Below are 24,144 nucleotides of genomic sequence, written 5' to 3'. Positions count from 1 at the left end.
GAAGTTTTCAAGAAGAACAAATCTAGTTACGATGTTAGAAAATGGTCATACACGCGGGATCGCATAAAACAAGGAAAATGGACAAATTCGAAAAATGAATAAAAATACAAGTTCCTGTTGCTCTAAAATTCGGTTGAGTGCTCAGTAAATCAGCGAAAAAATACAACTCCCAAAACAAAACTGCGTTAACCTGCCCTTAATCCGCCGTGCGCGAACAGATTCATGCTTTTAACTATCCAGTTGGCCATATGACTATGTGGGAACCGTCCGCAGGTAAAACATCGCCGGGCTTACTCACACTCAGCCAGATCCAAATCTGTCGCGACCTTTGCTGCATTCGGTTCTGTTTCGCTATTATTCGATTATTATTTTGTCTTCGATTTTCCGCGGTTTTTTGTGAAAAGTGTGCTCCGAACGGCAGAGATAGAGTGCGAAAGAATATTTTTTATTTGTTTGAGCGATCGACGGCGTCGGTGTAATGCTCGAAACGAAGTGAAAAAATGGCTGGCATTGCGGCTGTACGTGGTGATCAGAAATATAAAGGCGACTTCTAGCGCTGCGTCTTGCGGGTGTGTTAGTGCAGCAAGCGATGATTTTGTCAGATTGGAGTGTGGCCAAATATTTTTTTGTGAGCGGTTAGATAAGTTTTGTGGAAATATTGCGAATCTTTTCTAAAATCCACATCGAGCCATTTCAGCCATGCGCCACCAAGCCGTGCGCCGAATTACGCGCATGTTCACTTTGCATTGGTGCAAGCGAAAAAAACAGTTTGATGTTTATTATTGTTTCGTTCGTACTTATTTGTGTCACATATAGCAACAAATCGACGAAACGCTAGTTTATCTCGGGATAGGCAATAGTGATAGTGAAAAATTTACAGAAATATGCTGTATTTTTTACAAGGAAGCAAGAGGTTTGTTGCTTCGGTGCAATGTTAAATTTGTTATGCGAAACAAGTTTAAAAATGAGTGTTCAACTAATTTTGGTCTTTCGTCCCTTCGGAAAATGTTCTACATAATTTGTAACAGGTCAGTCACTTGATTTGGTTTGTTTATTTACTATTAGTTACTACAATTTACTGAGCATTTGCAATATAAATTAAAACAAGTTTCGTTTAACTTGTCGTGCTTTGTCTGGTGTCTTATAATTTTAACAGAAAGATTTTGTATTCAATTAATATTTCCTCAATTTTTTTTAGTTGCATAGAAGCAACTGAATTATACTGCCTCAGTTTATGTTGTCGACTGAATACACCTTGTAAAATCATCCGGAAATCGGCTTAAAATCCTGAATAATTTCCAGCTCAAATGTAACAAAAGATTGAGTCGACATCCATTCTTGCATTTGAGCTGAAACCCGTACAAAATTCATTCGGCTTTCCGAATGGGTTCCGGAATGGTAACGTAACCGTCGGACTCTAGATCGAGTAATTCGTGCCGATGCACCGATTGCGGATCTTGGCCGCTCTAGGAAGTACGGTATTATGAGAAGTTTTGCCGCCGAGAAACCCTAAGTCCGAGTAGAGTAAATTCATCGACGGAGACTATACCAGCTGTTTAGCTCTAGAAAGTATGGTATCGTGAGATGTTTCACCGCCGGAATATGTTCAGTCGGTGTATAGTAGATCATCTGCTTATGTGAAAGCAACAGCAGCGTTGATGGAGGTGACTGGTGGTTTGCATTGGCCGCAGATTAGATACTTTCCTCGGCGACGAAGGGTAGAATTTCGTTCCAACAAGAATGTTGATGGAATATGATCGCTGATTTGAACTGACAATTGTAACCGTTTTCTTACGGGTGGAAAGGCGTTGTTATTAGTGTTAGAAACAGTTCTAAATAGAACTGTTCACCACAATCACGAATCACATTCGTCGGGAATCTATAGTTTGACCACGAGCTGATCTCGAATGTAGACCTCCACGAGAACTGGTGAACAATTCTTGTCGTTCTGGGAGCCCTGAAAGATGGATGCCATACTCCGGGTCGCACAAGGGCTCCAACGTTAACAATGTTTTAGAAGACTGCTTCGTTATCTGCTCCCGTTGCCTACGATAACGACTAATTCGCCATACTGATGCCTCCGTTAACTCCTTCGTTCATATTAACATCGCAGAGGACGCCATCCTATTGGAAATCTACAAACCGTTCCAGTTTTCAGAACTAGACTTTGCGCTGCCCCAGGGCAATGGTAAGTGGAAATTTTATCGCGGAATTTCGGTACCGTGTATTTCAAATGAGAGATGGATTTTAGTTTTCCGTTATGGAGAAAAAATTCTACACCAAAAAGTCAACTGCAAAGCCCAATCGCGGAAAACGTCACTGATTTAAAATCATCATACAGAAGTTCAGGCAGGAAGCAATTTAAAACTATTCGAAAAATCGATATTACTAATTTAAAAAATGTGTGCTATTCTGGAACACATTGGCCCCCGAAAGAATGTTGTGACATTCAACATTATTTAACAACACATCGAAAATTAACATTTTTTGCAGTGTTGGCAAATCTAGCAACATACGGTTGAAGACGGATACCCCAGTAACGATTGAGATTTTATGACGCTTTTGAAGTTTCTCTTAAAACTTAGATTGCACGTGTAGTGTGCTACAAAACTTATGTTGTTACTTGGGTAGAGTCGTTCCAAAGCAGTTTTCTTAGAGCAAATTGTATAAAACTTCTTTGGACGGCTTCTTTCTTACCTCATAGTCCAGGATGCTCCAAACCCGTAAGTAGTATATAGATTTCAGTGGGTAGAAATCCAAAAAATCAAATGTTGCGTTTGAGAAAGCCCAATATTCTAAGTCTTCGCCATTGTTGCTGTCACGTGGTCGGCGAAACGAAGTTTTCTGTCGAATAACACCTTCAAGTCACGGATAGATTCTACCCTCTCGATGATACAGGGTTTAAGGGTATAGTCGAAACGCCTTAAAATAGTCAAGCGTCTAAAACTTACCATCCCCTACATTTATCAACGTTGATCTGCATGCCATTCAGCAAGCATCACTTCACTCCTCTTCATTGGTTATATCATCTAGGAGCACAGCAGAGTCGAGTGCCGAGGCAGTGGAACGAAGGATTTTCAGATCGTCAGCGAAGAGTAGTTTTCTAGACTTGATGCGGGTGCGGTGATTGTTAATAAATATAAGAAAGATAAGTGGCCCCGGGTGACTTCCTTACGGGACACCGATTGGCTACGGTTGAACGTGTGGTACCAATTCTACCGAAACAGATCGTCGGAGATATATCCTTTCCAGACATGTGACAAAGCATTTTCCATGATTGAACGCTTAACAATAATGCTTACTAGCACATCGTTTGATAAACGCAAGAGGCAAGCCATCCGGACCTGGCCTTTTCGAATGGTCAACGCTAGAAAGAGCGCGAAATACATCGACATCGTTTATGTTAGGATGGGATAGGCTGATAATGTATGTTGGATATGTGTGATGGATAGACAGGATGGGTGGTAAATACATCTCGCCAACGATATGCAAACAAATCCACCGACTCGGTTTTTCTCGAAGATAGACATTACATAAACTTCCAGAATGTCAAGGGACTGTTTCGTAGGCTACATTGGGCTTCGTTGAGATACTCGCCGAATACACTTCCGGGTTGTTTTTTTTCGTAGAACCTATGACGCAGGTGTCGCTTTCGTTGTTTCTGAAGTACGTTGCCTAGACGACCAGGGTCGACGTTCCACCACGGAAACCTTTAACCTGCTTTTCTACACATGTTAGGAACATCACGGCGAAGAATCTCATATATGGTCTCGTAAAACACCAACTACCTGTGTTGCAGGTCGACTCAATTATTTGGTAGCGACAGTGCTGCCAGTATCACACATCGTGCATGAACGGCTATCATTTCCGTCCAGTATGTCATGCCAACGGCCGTTGAAACTTCTTCGGGGTTGCATCGAGTAAAGTTAGCGTTGAGGTCGTCATTAGTTGTACGGACAGCTTCGCCGTCGTCAGAACGCGCCTCAAACCTTCAAACGAACAGTTTATGGTAAGAATCTACTTTGAGTATAGATGTGGACGGTTTAATCAGTTCGAAAACGTCCGTGTTATTGACGAAGACAAGATCAATGGTCTGTCCTTTCACGTTACTAAGAAAACAGATTTGAAACAAGTCACCAGTGACCAACGTTTCTGTAATAGCCGTCTCTTGTTCTAAAGTTCAATTTTCAATAAGGTAGCACTTATAATCGTCATCCAAAATCCACCAAAGATGAAAGAGATTGTTATCACCCACAACAGGTACATTGTCTGTCCTGTTAGATTTGTCCAGAATGCTTTGGACGGCAGAGGAGTGAACGTTGTACAAATCAAGATCACTGTTTGACCTCAGATAAATACAATTTGCTGCATGGGATTTCTTTGAACATCATACTGCATTTCGTACGCATTTTTTCAAATAAATAATCATAGCGATTCGTAAAAACAAGACTGTCCAATTGTCTGGTTATCAAATGTAAAAAAGTCTGGATGACGACACATATTGGCCCCCGGATGACGACACATATTGTTTCAAAAACATAGATATAAAAAATTTAAATATTATTTCTTAATGCCTTTTTTTTGAGGTACAACAAATGTATATGTTAGTTAATTCATATGAATTAAATTGAACAGAAAACCTTCACATAAAATGCTTCAACGACATGTTAAAAATTCATTCTTCGTCCCGTTATCGTTAAATTTTAAGATAATTTAGCTCAATCTAAGGGAAAAATAAAAATCAACTAAAGAGTTACAAAACATAGTTGAGGTCCATTTTTAGAGTTTTGTTACTCGACGTGCCGCTGTGCGACATGAACCTGTACGACAAGACAGAAGACTGACCAAATGAACGTCCAGTTGCAAAAAAATATTTCGCCATCTATAAAAAAGAACTTATCACGCCTGCATTTGCAGGATTCAACGGACAGAAATTAATTTTAGTTGTTTTTAATCTTTGACACATTGTTAGAATAAAAAAATCCACGGCTTAGTTAAACTAACGCATTGAATCGTGTCAAATAAATATAAATAAATATGTGCAATAACAAATACCCTTTATACCGCATTATGTTTCGAAAATATGTGTCCGTGGCTGTTATAACAGTACCACGTTTATGACAGCTCGAATCCGTTGATGGTTCGCTATATAATCGAATTAAATAGTTTGGTCTATCCGCACAAAACTTCTCAAAAATAATCCCGTAAGTCTCAAAACAGAATTTCCTCAACCTTATTTATTTAACCGTCATGGGCGAATTTAATTTGCATTTAACCCGCCAGTTCGTCCGCACGGTAATGTGGGAACAGTCAGAAGAAAAAAACATCGCCGCGCTTGTCTGATTCAGATTATTTGTCATAACCTTTGCACCGTTCGGTTCGGTTTCGGTACTGATCGCGTCATGACGGGTGCGAAGACGGGTTTTTATTCGATTTTCCGCGGTTTTTGTGTAAAAGTGAAGGGTATTTCCTTACAGTGCTTCGAAAAGCAGAATTAGAATACTAAAAGAATAAGTGCTTTGCTGTTCGTTTGGCGGCCTCGATGTGCAATACGTGTGCAAAATGGCCGATGTTACAGCTGTGTGATAATGGAAAATGCGCTTTGCGGTGTACGTGTATCAGAGCCGCACGCCCTGATTATATCCCATGGAAGTGCAGCCAGATATCTTGATTAGTGCGCGGTTTGAAATGTTTGGTGAAAATAATGTCAGTCTGATAGTGAATAAAATTCCAAGAAAAATGTATTTTACATAAAAAAGGGTGATCATTGCTTTGGTGTTGTGCTAAGATTGATGTGAAAAGTTTAAGCTACAACGAGCAGCATTCAAATAGTGTTCTTCATCAGTTCGGGCATTGTCGAACATCGTTTATAACAGGTCAGTAATTAGATATAATTCATTTATTTTTCTTATTAGTTTTCTCTAGTTTACTCGGTATTCCCAACAAGGATATAAAAGTTACAGTATCTGAAGCCGCGAAAAAAAGCTGGTTGTGCTCTCCTGAATTAATTGTGTATATAATTTCCTGTCTAGTGAGAAAACATTTATAGGTTTTGTCTGCTATCTTCAAATCAGAACCAGTCACGATTTTTTCAAAGTGATATGAGTAATTAAAGAAAATATAAAAATATATTTCTTCAGTCAAATTTTAAACTTTTTGACTGCTTCTCACCCCGGTAGATTTAATTTCAACCGAGGTCGTTTCGTTTTACTAAGGTAAAAATCCCTGACCGCGCCTTCCTTCGGAAAGGAAATAAAACCGTTGGTCCCGGTTGAAGAGATGAAATGTTCTTTTAAGAAAAATGGTTTCAACTACTAAATCGCTTATCATGTGCTAATCCACCAACAGAGTTGGCAAGCTAGTCCCGTAAATTTGCGTCGCAGTCAACAAAGAAGATAGAGAGAAAGAGAGTACACTAAACAATTATTTACTTATACCGGTTGCGCTGGTCGTCGAATCGTAGTGGGCGGCGTTCCTATGCAGACCCAGCTGTCTGTGATGTCTGCGCTTTCTTTTTCGATGACAGAGAGTGCAGAGGAGACAGATTAGGAACGAGGCGGCGGCTATGCAGGATATTATGAGCGCGCCGTGATCCACCTCGGGAACTGTGGTGATGCCTGTCGGTGTAGGTGTGATAGTTCGGACGACGGATGAGAAGTAGAACAGAAAGAAGAAGAAAAAAATCCGTAGATTAGTGTGGTTGGCTCGGGTTCGAGCCATCGCGGGTTAGAATATTTGCTAGCGAATTTGTTGTTAGCGGTGATGTTTGGTGTTAGTGTGTTAGTACTAGGCGTGTGAGCGGTGGAGTTCAGGTCCTTTTTCGTTTAGTAGCGGTTTGGCATTGAACAATGTGTGGTGTGCGAGTGTTGAGTTGCATTTACAATAAATTCATATATAATAAGTTATCATGAGTCAAACGCTAATATCAGTTGATTTTTGTAATACATAATGTAGGTTAGTAAAATATTAATAAACGTAAGAGAAAAATATCCAAAAGACAATAGTTAGCATCTGCGTTTGCAGAGCAAATATTGAACAGAAAGTAAAAGAAACAATTGATTCTTTTGAACACTGATTGACTCCTGTTGCTAAACGGGGTAACGTAATGGAAGAAGCGAAGCGTGGTGATCGTTGTGATTATCGCCTAACACATTTTCGGGCTACTGTGTGCTTGTATGTGTGAGAGTGAGAGCGAACTAGATTGTCTTCCCTGTGAAGTTGATGGTAGTGTTATATGAGATGAGATCAGTTGCCAAATACTACTAACCCTAACTATGCAAGGGAGTGTCTAGAAAACTCGCGATGACAGTGATTGTGGATTGTTGTGAATCTAAAGCGAAAATGGCATTCTGATCGTACTTGGTACTTAGGTAACTATTTCGAACGTAACGAAACTAAAGTGATCATAGAGAAAAAACGGTGCAGATAACTCACTTGATTGTACTATTTGGAAAAATTGGTTTGTTTGATTGTGAAGGTGGTGGCCATCGAAGCGGAAGCGAAGTTCCATTTGTGGAATTGTGCAGAATACTGGACGGGGCTTAGTTTGGGTGTTTAATTAAAACCATGCATCACAACTACTTGGTTGGATTTTAACTGGGTTGAGTTGCTACGGGTGGGGAGAGTGCCTCAGGACGAAGGGAAGTGCAGTAGAAAAAATAGAACGTTGGTGGTTCTTACATCAATTGAGTGGAAGGGAGTTTGATTGGTGTCACAGTGTTGGTGTTTTCGTTTTTTTACAGTTTGTAATTGGTGGTGTTTTTTTCAACAAACATACATTAGTCGAAGTTGAATTTAGTGTGTTTTGTTCTCCATTTGCCGATAGGGTATCGAGAGTACGCTCAGGGAAGGAAGCTTGAATGGTAATAGTAATGGTAGTAGCGATTGTGTAGTATCCAGCTAAATGCCACTAGAAGGAAGTGATACAAAACAGGAATAGGAATGGAAGTTGCTTCACCTTGTTTGTGGAGCCGGTTGTTGTTGTTGTTGTAGTAGTTGTAGATGAGGTGAATTTATAGTAGTATTTATAGCAGGATCAGAGGTAGTTATCGATTGGTAGAACGGACATTTTTATTGTAATGATTAAGATTTATTGGTGACGATAGTTGTTTTAGGAAATAGATTAATTGTAGAGAAGAAAAGTAAGAGAAAAAGAACAGGATGAGTATTTTTTGTTCAAAATCTAGGTTTCAATCAATGTAATGCTTCGTTTGTGGATTTCATGCTGATAAATGAAAAGAAAAGTATGTTGTTTTGCAAGTACACTCGCTGTTCGAGTGCAGAAGGCGGAACGGTACATTTCGTACCTGCAAAACAATAATAAAAAAATGTAAAAAATAACACACTTAAGGTAGAAAGAACGTCAACATCCGAGTCAAATTTACAGCGCGATGTGGAAGAAAACAAAACAACTGTAGAATAACAAAATCGTGCTCATACTCGAAACGTGCAACTCAATGAGTTACCCTAGAACTCTCTAAATTGGAACAGTAGAGAAAAAACAGGAATTTGTTGGGCGAAATGTGTACAAAAATTTATTCAAACTGTGCTTGTTTAGGTATCCAACTTTCTGCATATCATAATGGTGATCGATTTAGTCTTGCGCGTAATATCGAAGCTGCCTCCGCTTTGGCAATAAACGTTTACACTGAATGACAACTCATGGAACGAGAAGAGTTAAGGCTGTTTTAGATCGTTTTCATTCGATTTAGGGACATAAGTGTGTAGCAATATTTGTTTCCCTGTTTCGATCTCAAACTATATTGTAATGAGGAACGTAACGCTGCTACCAGAAGCAACATCTTGGTCGCTTTACAAAGGTAATCAGTCTTTTTCCAACAACTAAAGCCCGCGATGCAAATATCTAGGACACATTGATACCTGACCGTTCTGTGAGACGGGAAACCATGCACAGGAACCGTTAAGAACAACTTAGCTACGACCATCCAATACGACACACTGTTACTAATACTATCCTCTGAATCAAAAATGATTGACAAATTTGTGGCTGCGGTTCAGACAGTAATGCAAACAACATGGGCTGCGCCCGGTACCTCCAATTCAACAGCCAGCACCATTAGCAATGAAGCTAACATCAAAGACGGCATGTTCACCCGTGAGTTGAAGAAACAAGGAAGAACATCTGATCACGAACACCATGCAGGCACTGACGATGGCGGCAACGGCTATGAAGGCCGTCAAACGATGAGATAACATAGTACAAGTTTCCTATCTCATGCCTCCACGTAAGTACATTGATAAAATTTGGTCGTTAAAACGGCGTCGGTTGGGTTCTATCAGCCTTCTGCTGTAGCAGTGAACCAAACCCCGTACCGTAAAATTTATGCCCCAATTCAAGTTGTGACGCAACCCGTGCCGAGTGATGCATGGGGGAGGGGGCTCAACAGTTCGAATCTCAACCCTACGTAAAACTATAACTGGGATGCGAAATGATTACAACTACCATACAACGCACAGAGCCTGTGGGGTACCAGAGCGCACTCCATAATATTTTTGCTCATACCCTGTCAAGCGGGGCTCTGGCAGGGTTGACTACCGGAAAATGCTAAGAACACTACAAACATGAGCTTGGAGGAGATTACGTTGATGGAGGTGTAAGAGGGGAAGGATTGTGTGGAAAGCAAACTTGGGGAGCTGGCTGAATAGTGGGTCGAAGGCCACTGGAACATCGAGCAGCCTGCACCTAGCTGTCGGTCAAATAAAGGGGACAAAGTAGTGGCCCCCTAAGGTCGACGGCCGAAAAACACCAAAACAATGAGCAGCATTCGCTACATCCAACTGGCCCTTCATCACGCGGAAGGTGCCACAAGCGTCTTTAGCCGGAGGTTCACCAAAGAGTGTCTAGACATCGCTCTTTAACAGCAGCCGCGGGGAAATAAACACAAAAACTTTGCTTTAAATTCCTTAGCGCGCAAGTTAGTTCTAAAAATCAGCCAACTCCAAGAGCTGCAGTTCTGATAAACGGAGCAATAAAATTCTTTCCAATTACAGGATGCATTCAACGAGACGTCGTTGCAATAACGGTGGAGGCACCGACGGCTAGGGGCAAGCAGGAGGTTGTGATTACAGAAGCAATAAGCCCTTCAGCACTGAATGCGATGCCAATGCACACCACACAATATGGAACAGCATCGATGTAAACCAGAGGTGAGTACCCACCAGAATGCCTTTCGCCAAACGATGTCAATGTGTGTAACAAAGGAGTTGAACCTGCATTTATGAATGCGGTTAGGAGCGAAGTACTGAACCTCACGTTATGCAGAGCTCAAATAACGGAACTTGACACGTTTCTGACGAACGCAGTCTGCCGGATCCCAGACACATAATATTCGCCATAGAAGTCAATAAACTCAATGTGCAAAAACACAGGTAGAACACTACGGTGTGCATTCCGCTTACACCTGGAACGGTCGAAAAGAACGGGGAGTGAGATCCAATCTCCGGCAGATCTGGATAATGCGGAAAAATGACCTACGAAAGGGGATCATAATCACCTATAATGGCAGTTGCCCTCTTATAACCAGGTCTGTATGTCGCGATGTTCCTTGATGGAACGAAAATCTAGCAACACAGGAAGAAAGCTAGGTGCCGCGAAGATGATCGGTAGCTGGTCAGACCCCAGGACCACTCTTACCAAACAGCTTGTATTGCACATCGGAATCCGTACTGAGTAGACACAATCAGCACGTAACCAGAGCCTGAGTATATATCAGTTTGTGCATCTCTGTTTCGATCTCAATCGTTATTGTGATGAAGTAGCTACAATCAGAAGCAACATGTAAGCTTTACATAGTACCTCCAAATCAACAGCCAGCACTATTAGCGAGGAATATAATACCAAAGACGGTAGGTTCACACTTGTGATCCAAAGGTTGAAACGACAAGGAAGAATATTGGATTACAAACACTATGCCAGCATTATCGATAACGGCAACAAGAGTGTAGTGAATGACCGTTTAGATTCAGTAAGTAAGTTGCGTGTGGGTGATCTGTCAGAACCCAACCAAAATTCGGGTGCGACGATAGATGCCTTCGCTTCGCGTGGAAACTATCGTAGCTAGGATACGTTGGATCACGAGCACATGGAATTATCGAGAGTAGCGAAACTAAAAATATGGAAGAGTAGTGCGAAGTGGGTGAAGAAACCTTGTGGCAAATAGACGAACGAGTAACAGAAATTCCAAACCTGGATACCGATGTCTGAAAAATATCAATCACTCCGTCGTAGTAGAATAAAGCTGGATGGCGCTAAACGGAACAAATTTCACTATCGGGGAACCCCCCCCCCCCCCCCCCCATCATTGCCGGTTTATTCGGCATCGGGCATTATCCAGGAAGTTCGTGACAAAGTTGAGAGCTAAATGGCACAACATACGCAGAGAAGCAAAACCCGGAAAGCTCGGATTGAAATGGCAAAATGAAAAATGTGTGCCTTTATGGCTGACAAGAGAAAGGTGAAGTCTTCCATCAATTCCATTCCAAACTCAACACCGGAAACTGTCCGACACTGAGAGCTGAAGGACTCAAATCACAAGACAGTGAAGATGAAACCACACCTTTAAGCCAGAGAAGAAACTATAAATTAAAAATTCTTTTTCGGCATCCTATCGTGAAAATTAACAGTACCACATTTCCTACATGATGAAACTGAACAGGGATAATTTCCAAAATAGTAGGTTTTCAAAATATGTCGACCCAGATTTGAGTAAGAACGATCCGGGAAGCACTGAACGAACTGATTGGGTGCTGAAAACATTGGACAATGCCGGGGTGTACGTTGCCAAAAGTGTTTTTTTTGCTCGCTGCTGCAGCTGTTTTAATTACTGCAAGCGTGACAGTAATTCCCATCGAACAGTCGCCCAACGCATTTGATTGACGTAGTATGTCTTTCTTTAACTGACAGATGACGTAAGCGACCATTGTCTTAACCTCTTAACGCATTACAAACAAAACGATGTTGATCACCATTACAGCACGCAAAAAGTTGTTTTTTTTTGCGAACCAGCACAGTTAGAAATAATTTCTCAACTCCCAGAATAGATGTAAATGTGGCAACACTGGCGTGCTGGTGTACAGTCACTGAACTCGGTTTTGATCAGAGCTTGTTGATGGTATATTTATATATGAGGCACACAAATCAAAGCTGGCCAAGCACTGCTGGTTAGTTTGAGGTTAGGATTCGCTTCCACTATCTCATCTAGCTAAAGGGGAAACCGATTTTTTATTTTAAGTATTTTTCTAGTTGCCATTTCACTTCCGAAGACAGTTTGATCGATCAAAAAATGCAGTGGCTCTGTCGGGACAAAAGAAGGACAAAAACGGGGGCTCTGAATTTCTACTGCTTAGCTTGATTAGAAGATGCCAAAGAAAATAAATACTCGTACGATCGGCAACCTGGCTGTTGCTTTACGGGACCCGGCATGTGATTGATTCGACGAAACTGATCCGATTCGAACTGATAAAATACTTGAAATAAAAAGAAATTATACTGCCCAAAAAAATGAACTGAAATCCGTTCGACTCACTCACGACTCACAGTGCATTTCATCGCTATTGTCCTGGGCGCCGCAGTTTTTGACGCCATTGCAGCGCAATCGCTCGGAGATGCAGTAGCCGGAGCCAAGACACTGGAAGTGGTACGTAGACTCGCACAGCAGCGAGATGGTGGAACTGGGTCCGACGGGGGAGTCCTGCACCTCGGTCCAGATAATGCGGAAACCCTATCGAAAAAAACTTGCGTTAACATAACCTAACTCAGCAATCGAAGAAACATTGTACTTACCTGTGCACCGATGGCCTTATCCGCACTGGTAAAACTTATCCGTGCAGTTTGGCCCTGGGTCACATACTGCCAGTGCTCCATCGCCGGTTTCTCACCGCACATCTCGATCGGTGGCATGTCGGATTCGGGCGAGAGCCACAGGCGCATGACAGCCGCCGCGCAGCCCCGAGCTATCGAAAAAGAAAACCCGCCATTATCCACGCTTAATATTCCCCTCGATTTAAATCCCCGTCCCCACACTCACTTGCAGGTTCTCCCTCGATGCCGAAGAAATCAAAATTGAGCAGTATCTTGTAGCCGATCCGTGCCGTAATGTACCAATTACAGGCCCTGGAAGCTAGACCCTTACCGGGAGCATCGTAGTTTGCCGGGAAGTTAGGCGAAGTAACGATGCCCGAATCCTCCCCGGAGTAGTTGCCCCCGCAATCGCCGAACACTGATTTGGCCGTTTCGAAGATATACCGAGCCTTAAAGCCACTGGCCACATTTTCCTGATCCGTATGCAGCACAACCCGGATCCCGACAGCTCCGCGGGGACTCTCAACGGGACCCGGTGCCGTCAGGCTGCAATATCTACCCAGAAACCGTTCCGTTCCATCCCGATACAGTACGTACATTTCCAGCCAGTCCTCGAAGCAAACGGAAGCTCCGTAAGCGCCGTATGTGGTGTTTGCTCCGTCCGCTTTCACCTTAAAATGATCGAACACGACGGTCACCTGTTCGTTCGGAGTCGCCAGAAACACAAACGAGCAGTTCGTTTCCGACGGGTAGTTCGACGGATAGCGGGGACTGTTGAATTCACCCTTCTTCCGCGACGTGCTCCGATAGGTGAAGCTGCACGTTCCATCCGGAGCCGCCGTCCCAGGGATCTTGTACTCCGTCTCGAAACTGTACTTCGCCTTAAAACCACGACCTTGCAGTTCACCCGAGCTGAACACCATCACCAGCCGGGGTCCATCGCTGATAACTGCATGCGGTAGCTCGTTACCGCACAGTTCGTGATCGAACTTATCGTACGCGTCCGCCACCTCCTGGCCCTTCAGGTAGACTTTGAGGTATCCGTCGGTGCAGTTGGAGCTGTCGGGTGGGGGTTGAGAAAAGGAGATGGTCAATAATTGTGGTGAAGTGGTGAATCATTTTTAGTTATCTTAAGCCCGAAACTCAGTTGACCGTTCAACTACAGATAACAGACGTTTAGTCAACTACTTAAGCGCCTAAAACATATTAGGTAAACGTTTATAGATGTAGCAGCGATCGACATTATGTAACAAGTGACGCAATCAGTAGATGCTAGTAATGAGTCACTGTTCTGCATTGTTTATTGGTTTCAAAATCTACGGTGTTTCGAAATATTTTTTTTAAACTAAACGTCCACACTGAACCACAGGTAATTCATTTTTTCGAACAATTTATCTATTTCCGGTTGATTAGCCTTCACTATTTCACCCCATCACAGCTATATGAGTTGGGTTTCCAATTTTTGCTTTATTCTGTATCGTATCAGAAAGAATGGGGAGGATCAGACAAATGACGGGTTGACATGTGAAACAATGAGAACAAATTGACGTGAGGTAAAAAAAATCACGCTGCCTTCATTACTACTTACTCGCCCTTGTGCTCTCCTTTCGGAATCTCGAAAATAGAAAATTCCAGCTTCACTCGTTCGAGGTTCTGGGCGTCCTGCATGCCGTAAACGAAATATCTGTGGGTTGGAAGTTTTGGAATTAGCGTTTTTATATAAATATATTTTCTGAAATGAGATAGTTCTCAAATTGTATTTATTTAATTTCTAAAAAATAATGTTTTTTTCCGTATATACGCTGACCTGCTTAATCGGTTTGCGAAAATAAGCAAATTGATAGCTGAAATTGGTCAGGCTGCTTAAAATTACGCAATACTGGTTCAAATAAGCAAGGAAGCCATCCACCATTAGTCCGGTTTAAATGTTGCCTAAGTTCGCTTATAACATTTGATAGCTCCAATACTACCAAGTGTGTACTTTTTCTCAAGAGTACTTTTTTCCTGTCATAGAAAACAAAACCCCTGCTTTTCAAGAAAAATTGCCTAAAAATTTCTGATCTGGCAAGCACTTTGTGGATGTGGTGAAATAGTTCCTCTGTTTCACCCTCATCTCGCGTCCTGTCACTATTACTAGTGCTGCAGTATCACAAGCGTTTTTTGCGGGACTATAACACCTACGTACCTGCAAAGGCAGTAGAGATAGACGGAGTAGTCACCGAGCCGGGTCTGACATGCACACATTCCGAGTATAAAATTAAGCGCTTTTTTGCAGAAATGCTAAATAATGCCTCGCTCTCTTCCACCGAAAATTATCATGCTCTTTTGGCGCACGTTGATCTGATGATCCACAAGAGGGAACATTGGTAATCCTAGAGCGTCCAAAAAGAGGCAAAATTTTTCCACTCACAGGCTGCCTCGAGTCCCAAGGTGTCTCCTATTGAGAGTGCGCGAATTACATCTAATCTATTCAATGAAAGTGCCAGTTTCTCTTGGAAATTTGAAATCCAACAAGGCGTAACACTTCCATAGACACCAAAACCCCAAATGTCCCCGTTTGTCAAACAACAGTCCAAACAACTTCCGCTATAGCTCTCAACTTCCACTATTTTAATATTGTTCATCTGAATCGAGAAAACCTCTATGGAGAAGTACTTTTGGGGATTAAAAAGTATTATTCTTTTGATCGAATTAACCTACCCTCGATACCAGGTATTGAAGTTATCGCTTGTCAAGTACAAATCAAATGCGGACTTTAACTCCAACGGTACGGGCTTGTCTTCACATTACTAACAGATCAATGCGCCAATTTCAACTTTAGCCGTTTATACATGGGAGAAATGACGCGGATTCCTATACCGTTAGCACAAGCGCGTTAGATTAAGCGCTAAGCTCGACACGGTTGGTTGGAAGATAATCCGGATCCCCACGGTAGTGACTATCGTTATTTCAATTGCTGACGGCTCTAAACTATCAGAAACGATCAATGCCGAACACTGATTAAAAGAGTTACGCGACAGTGATACCCAACAAATTCGAATCCACTCTTGAGCTTCTGCTGAAGGAAGAGTGCAGGTTTTCGACTGGCTCAGATGTATCCACGGAAATGTTCTCTGCGTATAAAACCTTCCAGAGCGATGGAACACCCAACAACTTTGGGAAGTACGAAACGTCAGAAAAGATAATGGAGAGCTTGATGAAAACCAAAAAAAGTAGGTATTGGCGCCAGCTCGTCGACGAGTTAACGAGAGAATCATCGATAACGTACCAACGTAAGCATGGAATAATTAATGTGCTAGATATTCACCATAACCGAGATTAACCCTAGACACAGGTCTACCGGCCCACATCCCCTAACACTACCTCGAGAGAATCATTTTTTTGATAATTGAGCTCTCACTTGTTCTCTAGTCGTGCAACTATTAACGAAAAGGCGGTTGTTGAATTTATTTAACAAGTTCCTCGATAATAACGTTGTTCTTCGCGATTGGAGGCAAGTGAAGGACATTGACATACTAAAACCAGCCTCCGATCACAAGTCGTATTGGCCGATTGAAATGTTCTCCTGTATGCGGAATATTGTTTTTTTGTTAATTGCGTCGCAGCAATTGGCTTACTGCCAGGTACACGATTGCTTTGCGTTTCTCTGCATAAAATTCAAATGGCCTATCCTACAAAAGGCATTAGTGTTCATAGATATTAAGGGCGTTTTTGATTTAGTTTCTATCAATGTTTGTTGCTGCAACATTGTCTTTCACCAATTCTAAATAAATTCGCTAAACCTTGTCTGAAAAGAACATTCATTTTTCACATGGAGATATAACATCATCGCGATATAGCTTCATTAGTCTTCCATAAGGCTCTTGTAGAACGAATTAAAAGCGGAAGATAGGGAGATACACCGGATGGTCGGTGCGATCGGCTAGACGGTTAAAAAGTATTTGGACATCATGGACATCGTCAAGAAAAAGCGACATCATGGAAAGTGTTGGAAGCGCACGTGACCACCCTATAGCGGCTAAAGGTGCCCCACCAAGAATGTCTTCCCTGCAAAGCGCTCGGTGATTGTGATCGTAGACGACCAGACGTCCAGAGGGCCAAGAAACGATCTGAATTGAAAATGTATAAGTAGCAGAACTTCCCAAAACGGGCCGAACGCCATCAGAACGTTGTTAAAACGCGCGCTGAAATCTATATGACGCTACTAACGGAATACCGGTGCTGCATCATTGATGATAAGACCAACATCAAAGCAGGTTTCAAGCAGTTTTCGGCAGTCTTCCCAAATGAACATCGTACACATTGTTCGCTCTGGCTCTGTGCTCATATTAAACCTACATTTTGTGTACGAACTCGAACATGCTATTTCGTACCAAAACACGAGCACATATTCGCCTGCACAACCGAACACCACGTACGTACACGGTGTGCGTACATCTCTCGTACACACAGGTTCGTGGCATTTGTTTTCTCCTTCTCACTTTTATCATCACTAGCGTTGACCCTTTTTACCTTGTGTGAACCGTTCTCGTGTGCGCACCCGGTGTACGTACACGGATGTTTGAACTAGAGTTTGAACATCGTTCGCTTAGGTTCGACATTCGAGGCGAACATGGTGGGTTGAAGTATATCAGCCAAGACTTGATCCACTGGGTTCCAGATACCATGACGTAAGAGGCGACTGAAAACAGGAGTCCTCGAGTCGAAGTGTTTCTCCATACCGAGGACTGAATGGCTGGCATGATTAAAATATGCCAGTCGCGCACGAGGTGTCGTGGGCACTGTCCTTGCTGTATTAAGTGAATATCTTGCATAGGGGACGTTTGGTTCCTCGCAAATCTTAAGATTCAAATGATGGTCACTAATGCCTACTTCGGGGTTCTCTGTAGGTGATTATAAGCCAACGTGTTTGGTATCTTCTAGTACAGTGGTTTTCAACCGGTGGTGAATTCACCCCCAGGGGTCCGCGCCAAGTTTTACAACCATCAAAACGCCATGAAATGGCCTCAAAAACCCATAAATATACCAGAATATGGTTTTTAACCCTTTGCGATGGAGTGGGACGTGTACTTCCCATCTATTTCTCTTAATTTTTTATTGGATTTCTTGTAGGTGTTGACATATAAATAAGATTTTTTTTTTAAATCAACTCTTAGGCATGTAAGGAGTACAACTAGCACTAATTATAAACAATTAAACCTGGAAAATCTCGTTTGTTTTACAATAAATTCGGCTGTGTCTGAACTAAAAGTCCTAGAGATCTATAATTTTTTTGCAGGTATCTCAAACATTGAACTAAATAATAGTTTTTTGCAGAATTTTTCGTAGGTCAGTTTTTTCGAAAAAATATATCAAAATATGCAAAAATGGAGTTTATTATTATGTTGGTCTATAAAAGATTCTGAGAGATAGGGATAACTTCTCAACTAGCATAAAAATAGATTATGTGGTTTTTAGGTCGCTGATTACGATAACAGAATTTGGAAATTCAAAATGCGGCTATACAATGGCAGCCATTTTTTACGAAATTTGCAAATTTTGTTACAATGAGCATAAAACATTCGCCATATTGGACCTGCCATATTGCATTTTACATTTTCGACGTCAGAATCAGAATCAGCGACCCCGAAAACCCCTTGTAAGATGTTTTAGGCCAATATAAATAAACATGAAATTTAGCAAAGCACAGTCGCCATATTGGATCCTCCATTTTGAATTTTACATTTTCGATCTCACAATCAGAATCAGCGACCCTGAAAACCCCCTTGTAAGACGTTTAAGGCCAACATAAATAAACATGAAATTTAACCAAGCACAGTCGCCATATTGGATCCGTCATTTTAAATTTTACATTTTCGACGTTAAGATCAAAATCAGAGACCCCGAAAACCTATATAAAGCTAAAAAATAACTATTACCAATAAAAAAATCGCATCTCGAACGGTTAAGTTTCACTTGTCGACAAAACAAATACAGCTGCGTTAACAAGTAGTTAATCCGCCATAGGCGGACTGAATCTGCATTGAACTAGCCCGGCTGCCTCAGGCTGATGCGGGGACAGTCGCAGGCAATGAAAAACATCGCCGCACTTCTCTGTCATCATCAGATTCATCGTAACCTTTTGCATCGCTCGGTTCGGTTCCGGTATTGCTATGTTATAGTGTCGTGACGTGACGGGCTTAAGTGCAATTTTTATTCGATTTCTCGCGGTTTTAATGATGGCGAAAAGTTTTATTCTTACTTGCCCCGAACAGCAGAATTAGAGCTACGAAAGAATGTTGAATAACTGTGGCTTGTTCGACGGTGTCGCTGATGATAACAGATACGTTGCGAATTTGCTGTGTGATAGTTCAAAAAATGCAAAGGCGCGAACTGTAGTGTAGTGCCGTCGTGCGATGTTTTGGTGCCGCATGCGATGGTTCCATCACAAGGAAGTGCGGCCAGATATTTTTAGTGCGCGATTCACAAGTTTTGTGAAAATATATCGATCTGATCTGAAGCGAATAAAATTTTAAAAATAAGTGCCATCTTTTACATAAAAAAGAGGCTAGTTGCTTCGGTGTGGTGTTGGTTTTTATATTCTAAGCTGCTACATTCGCTTGTTAAAATGAATGTGAAGCAGTTTTGGTTCATTGTCGGTGTATGAATTGCTCAATATCGCTTATAACAAGTTAGTGATGGGTTTGGATGCTCACTATTTCCAAGAAGAGTAAAACGAATTTCAATGTCCACAACCCCGATGGAGCCGATTGTACACCCCAAAATTAACGTGTCACTTTTGATTTGCTAAAATTACATTTTTGCGTTTGGGTAAGTTCAAATCTCCTGTTAAATTTCCAGATAATAGTTTATGAAGTTATTTTCAATGCGCTTTTTTCCGCCTTAAGTTGTATCCAGTGATGTACCAAATCGGGTTTTTATAATTTTGGGGAAAAAACCCAAGGTTTTTTCCCGGTTAAAACGGTTTTTTCGCGGGAAGATTGGGTTTTTTGCATTTTTTTTGATATTTTAGTAATTGAACATTAATGTATTATTAACCAAACATTTTTATTTTATTTATGAGCATTATTGTCATAAAGTTTTGCATGTATATGAAAATTCTGAATGGTTTTCCTCGATTGAAACATTATTATAGCGGTGATCCAACATTTCTTTACAAATATTGTTGTTAAATAAGTGATAAAACTTTTGAACACGTTTTGAGCTAAGTCGATTGCGTTTCTTACTGTGAATCCACCTAAACGTACTAAACATTTTTTCTACTGTTGCTGATGTAGTTGATGTCGAAAGAGCTCGGATTGCGATTTGTATGAGTTCTGATTACGGTTCATACTAATGACGAATGTCAAGTCCACTCGCTTTCTGCATATTACTCATTTTTACTTTTCACTGAACTAAATAGGTATTTTCTAAATTTTGTGTGAATACCTACCTCATTTCGCTAAAAGTATAGCAACCCCTAAAATGAGTAACAAGCAGAATAAAAGTAGTTGGGGCATCACACGATTATTCTAATTTTCACTAGTCAGAGTAACAATGACTATTGTTCCCAGTATTATATGAAACAAGTTGGAATATGGAATGGACCAAAATTAAAGTCGTAACAACAGAAAATGCTTCGTAAAACCCGTTATAAATATATTAGAATGTGAAAATTGGATTTCAACTTCAAGTTTCAAAATCGGACAGGAGCTTTTCGATTAAGTCCTACAGCATAAAAACTGTAAAAAAGTATATCCGGTTCTTACAAAGGACTTTCCTTTATCCGACTTTTAATCTTGAATGTAACGTTGTACGGAATTTCCTGTGAGCGAATTATACTGCAGGTTCATCCTTGCCGACTTTTTCGGGTGAGTATATTCTAAGCGATTCTCATGCTCAAGGATCTCTGTCCGATTTTTACGCTTGATGTTTATATTCGATTTTCACATGCTAAAATATCTGGAGTAAGCTCTACAAAGTATGTTTTATCCTTGCGACTTTTATTTTCAGTCTCTCAAATGTTAAACATTAAATGAACATTATACATTCGATAAAATGAAAAAACCCATATTTCGTCCGGGTTAAAATGATTTGGGAAAAAACCCGGTTAAAACCCAAAAATAAAAACCCGGGAAAATGGAATTTTTCCCAGCGGTACATCACTGGTTGTATCACCTGATGTAGCGGAAGAAGATGCAACATCGCATCTAATGCTTTCGATGGAGCACTTCGCATGGCATCGGTTATCGCTTTACAAGCAAGCCTAGCTTTTTTTGAGTTGAAGTCTCTTTTGTTTTACGCCACAAAACTAGCGAGGCATATGTTATTCTTGGTTTGACTGTTGTAGAGCACTAGTTGCCTAATTTATAACCTGCTCAGTGTGTGCATTGCAGTTTAGTTTTTTATATAGTATCAATTTCAGATATTTTACCTCAGAGAACTTCAACTTCAATTACTGTTCCGTTGAGCAAGTATTGATATGGAATGTATCTTTTTAGAGTAAATGGGATTAAGATTGTTTTGGAGGGATTTATGTTAAGGTCCTCCTTTTTACACCATTTCGAAGTGAAGTTCAGAGCAGATTTCATTCTATCAGTGATAAAAGTCACATTTCCCCTCACTAGGATTACAACATCATCTGCAAATCCAATCACTTCCTATCCCATTTCAGTTAATGATTTCAATAGCTCGTCCACAACGAATGACCACAATAAAGGTGATAGAACTTCGCCTTGAGGACATCCCTTAATCGTTTTCATAGCTCAGAGACTCGTTTTCAAGCGTGCTAGTTGACTTGATCAAATTTAGAATACATTCGGTCATGATTCGGAGCACCCGGATTGTTCGGCAACGATGATGATGATAATGATATGCTGTTTCTCCCTAGGAAGCAAATTAGATTGCGCCCGATTTGTGCACGTGGGCGTCATTCCCAACCTTACTAAGTCGAATTCGCGCTGCTTGTGTAACATTTGCATACGAGTAGGGTGACATTTTTGGATTTGGTGTCTAGTTTTAACAACCAAGTCGGTCTGTTAGCTACTTGTGGACACCAGAATCTGTATCTATTCTTGGGTGTAAGTATTATTCTTCTATTGAGAACCGTAAAGTCATTAAATTCATTCCCAAAAAAAAATAAAAAGACGTATTTTTGCGATCGCACTTACCTACAAACTACTTTCGGTATATACGGGAAAGGATAGTTAGGCGAGTATACAAATCCGGTCGATTCTTTCTTCGATAAGATTTTCTGATCACATTCGGAGCCTCGTATATGCATCCCGTCGTTTTCTCCTGCGAATAAAAAAGGTAGAAGAAGCTTTAACATGTTCAACACCTACTTACAATACTTGTTTCAATACTCACGAATAAAATCTAGCTTAACAAAACTTTCACTAAATTCAAAAATTCCCTTAAAACCTCGATTCTGCGTGTTGGCGGTTCGTTGCAGCGTCGAAAAGTGCACAAACAAATACTGCTCGCTGGAGTACAGCACCAAGTTCCGCTGCTGGCCGCAGTACGTCCCGACCACGGCGGACGTGTTGTCCGGTCCGTCGAACACCCGGACGTAGTCGAATGGACAGCTGTTGGGACGATATAAGGAAAAGAAAAGAAAGAAAGAAAAAAAACAGGAAATGACACCGATAAGTACACTGTTTACTTCCCCGAGACGGACAGCCGAACGATAAGTAAACAGCTGTTGGTCGAAACGAAACCGAATCGTCGGTTTGCCTTCCGCCCTCGAATGCTGTTGCGAGAGTGTGATCCGGAACCGATGCGGGAGCGCGCGGAATGTTTTGAAGAAAGATAAACTTCATTACATAAATACCATTTTTTTTCATTTCAACTCTAGGACTGGACGATAAACTTCCCCCCGCACATGAACCTTTCAGACAACCGTATGACATGCTGTGATGCCGACAAGTATTAATAAAGTGATCGTTGTTTTGCTATGGTGCTCATCAGGAGGGTAAAAACACACCGTAGTAAATATGCCACTTGAAGCGTGAATGGTTGTGACACGTTTATTTTCTTTCCTCGTCAAGTTCGTCTAGATTTTAGACAGTACAATCGCCGTCGTGAGGACTACTACTCCGCAACAGCGCACACCACAATGTCGTCAGGGATGAAAACACAAATTTTTCCCCTACCGTTTCCATTGGTTGCATGTGGTTTTCCCCGGGTTGCTTCGGTTGGAAATGTATAGTACGAGGTGGGGCTCATTTCCAATGCGGTCAATTTTATTCAACCGAGCAAAGATATTTAAGGTGGTAGCTATAGAGTAAGGGTCAGTGGCTGCTGCACCTCCATGTTTCAGCATTTGTGTTGTCCCACAAACGCCGGACGGACGGACGTAATTTTATTGCTGTTTTTCAGTTCTGGGAGGAAAATATTGAATATTTATGTTAGTTTGCTGGGCTGGAAAATGTTGGACCCTCTAAGCTAATTGAGCATTGTTGTGGGGTTAGGTTTTGTGGATTTATTTATCGCGAGGCGATTAAATTTGATTATAATTGTAAATTAGTCACAATGTTTCTATGGCGTTTGTCGATTATGGGTTAAGTTCGTGAGCCCCGTCGGTTACCACGGGAGCAGATACGGAATTCCAAAAATTGTTCGTCGAGGGAAGGATAAAAAATTGATTATTGTTGGTTGAAAAATTTGGTTCGTAAACTTTTCGTTAAGTTTCTTGGATACTGGCAACATTTACATTTCATTCACTTGACAATTGTCACTTTATCATTTTTTTTTCTGTCGGTTCCGGTGCACACTCTCGAACATCATTGCTTCATTTCGATACTTACTGGGGTCCACCGAAGAACAGGTCAAAGTCGCGGAACTCGATTCGCACCCGCTGGTTCGGTTTTCCAATGAACTGATATGTGCACGACATATCTTTTGGATAGGCACCTGGATAAGTTGGTGATATAACAGCACCCGTACGTTTCTGAGCAAAATTAATTACATAGGAACATGGCGACCCAATCACCGGCTGACCAATCTCATATTCAGCTGTAGATAGGAAAAAATGGTAGGGTTGTTTAGTGAGCTGGTAAGTGCTTCGCTGGCAACACTGCACATTGTTTGACGCGAAATAAAAAACCTTTTTAATGTTCAAAATATTTAAAAATGCGTTGGCTACTATAGTGAATATCGGTTACCAGCCACCCGCCAAATGCGAGTTGCTGGCAATTAGAATGCGATTTGCTTTTCTGTTCAACATTCTTAAAAGCCAATGCGTATTGAACGAATTCCTTAAAACCACCGAAACGAAGCGATCGAACGCCACTCTTCCGTTAGAGAAATTAAACAGAATGTGCCAGTGCAGTGCTGCCAGTTAC

General features: G+C 41.3%; 1 protein-coding gene across 14 annotated transcripts in view; it reads right to left on the bottom strand.

The window, feature by feature from the left end:
• Positions 1–24,144, bottom strand: part of LOC131677148 (cubilin) — a 237,919-nt gene that overhangs the window by 2,613 nt on the left and 211,162 nt on the right. For 7 of the 14 annotated variants that reach the window (XM_058956806.1, XM_058956801.1, XM_058956807.1 and 4 more), the window contains 8 exons: positions 23,608–23,815; positions 22,169–22,386; positions 21,970–22,096; positions 14,409–14,504; positions 13,047–13,879; positions 12,803–12,972; positions 12,557–12,740; positions 6,432–6,617 (listed from right to left, as the gene is read on the bottom strand). In XM_058956806.1, the coding sequence (XP_058812789.1) occupies positions 6,432–6,617; positions 12,557–12,740; positions 12,803–12,972; positions 13,047–13,879; positions 14,409–14,504; positions 21,970–22,096; positions 22,169–22,386; positions 23,608–23,815 (2,022 nt within the window). Of the gene's footprint in view, positions 1–6,431; positions 6,618–7,434; positions 7,958–12,545; positions 12,741–12,802; positions 12,973–13,046; positions 13,880–14,408; positions 14,505–21,969; positions 22,097–22,168; positions 22,387–23,607; positions 23,816–24,144 lie in introns of those variants that run through there. The other 7 variants (XR_009303286.1, XR_009303287.1, XR_009303288.1 and 4 more) reach the window with 7 other exon arrangements.

Source organism: Topomyia yanbarensis, chromosome 1 (genome assembly GCF_030247195.1).
Source record: "Topomyia yanbarensis strain Yona2022 chromosome 1, ASM3024719v1, whole genome shotgun sequence".
Taxonomy (NCBI): domain Eukaryota; kingdom Metazoa; phylum Arthropoda; class Insecta; order Diptera; family Culicidae; genus Topomyia; species Topomyia yanbarensis.
The sequence above is the reverse complement of the archived record's forward strand: the minus strand, read 5'-3'. Positions and strand labels throughout refer to the sequence as shown.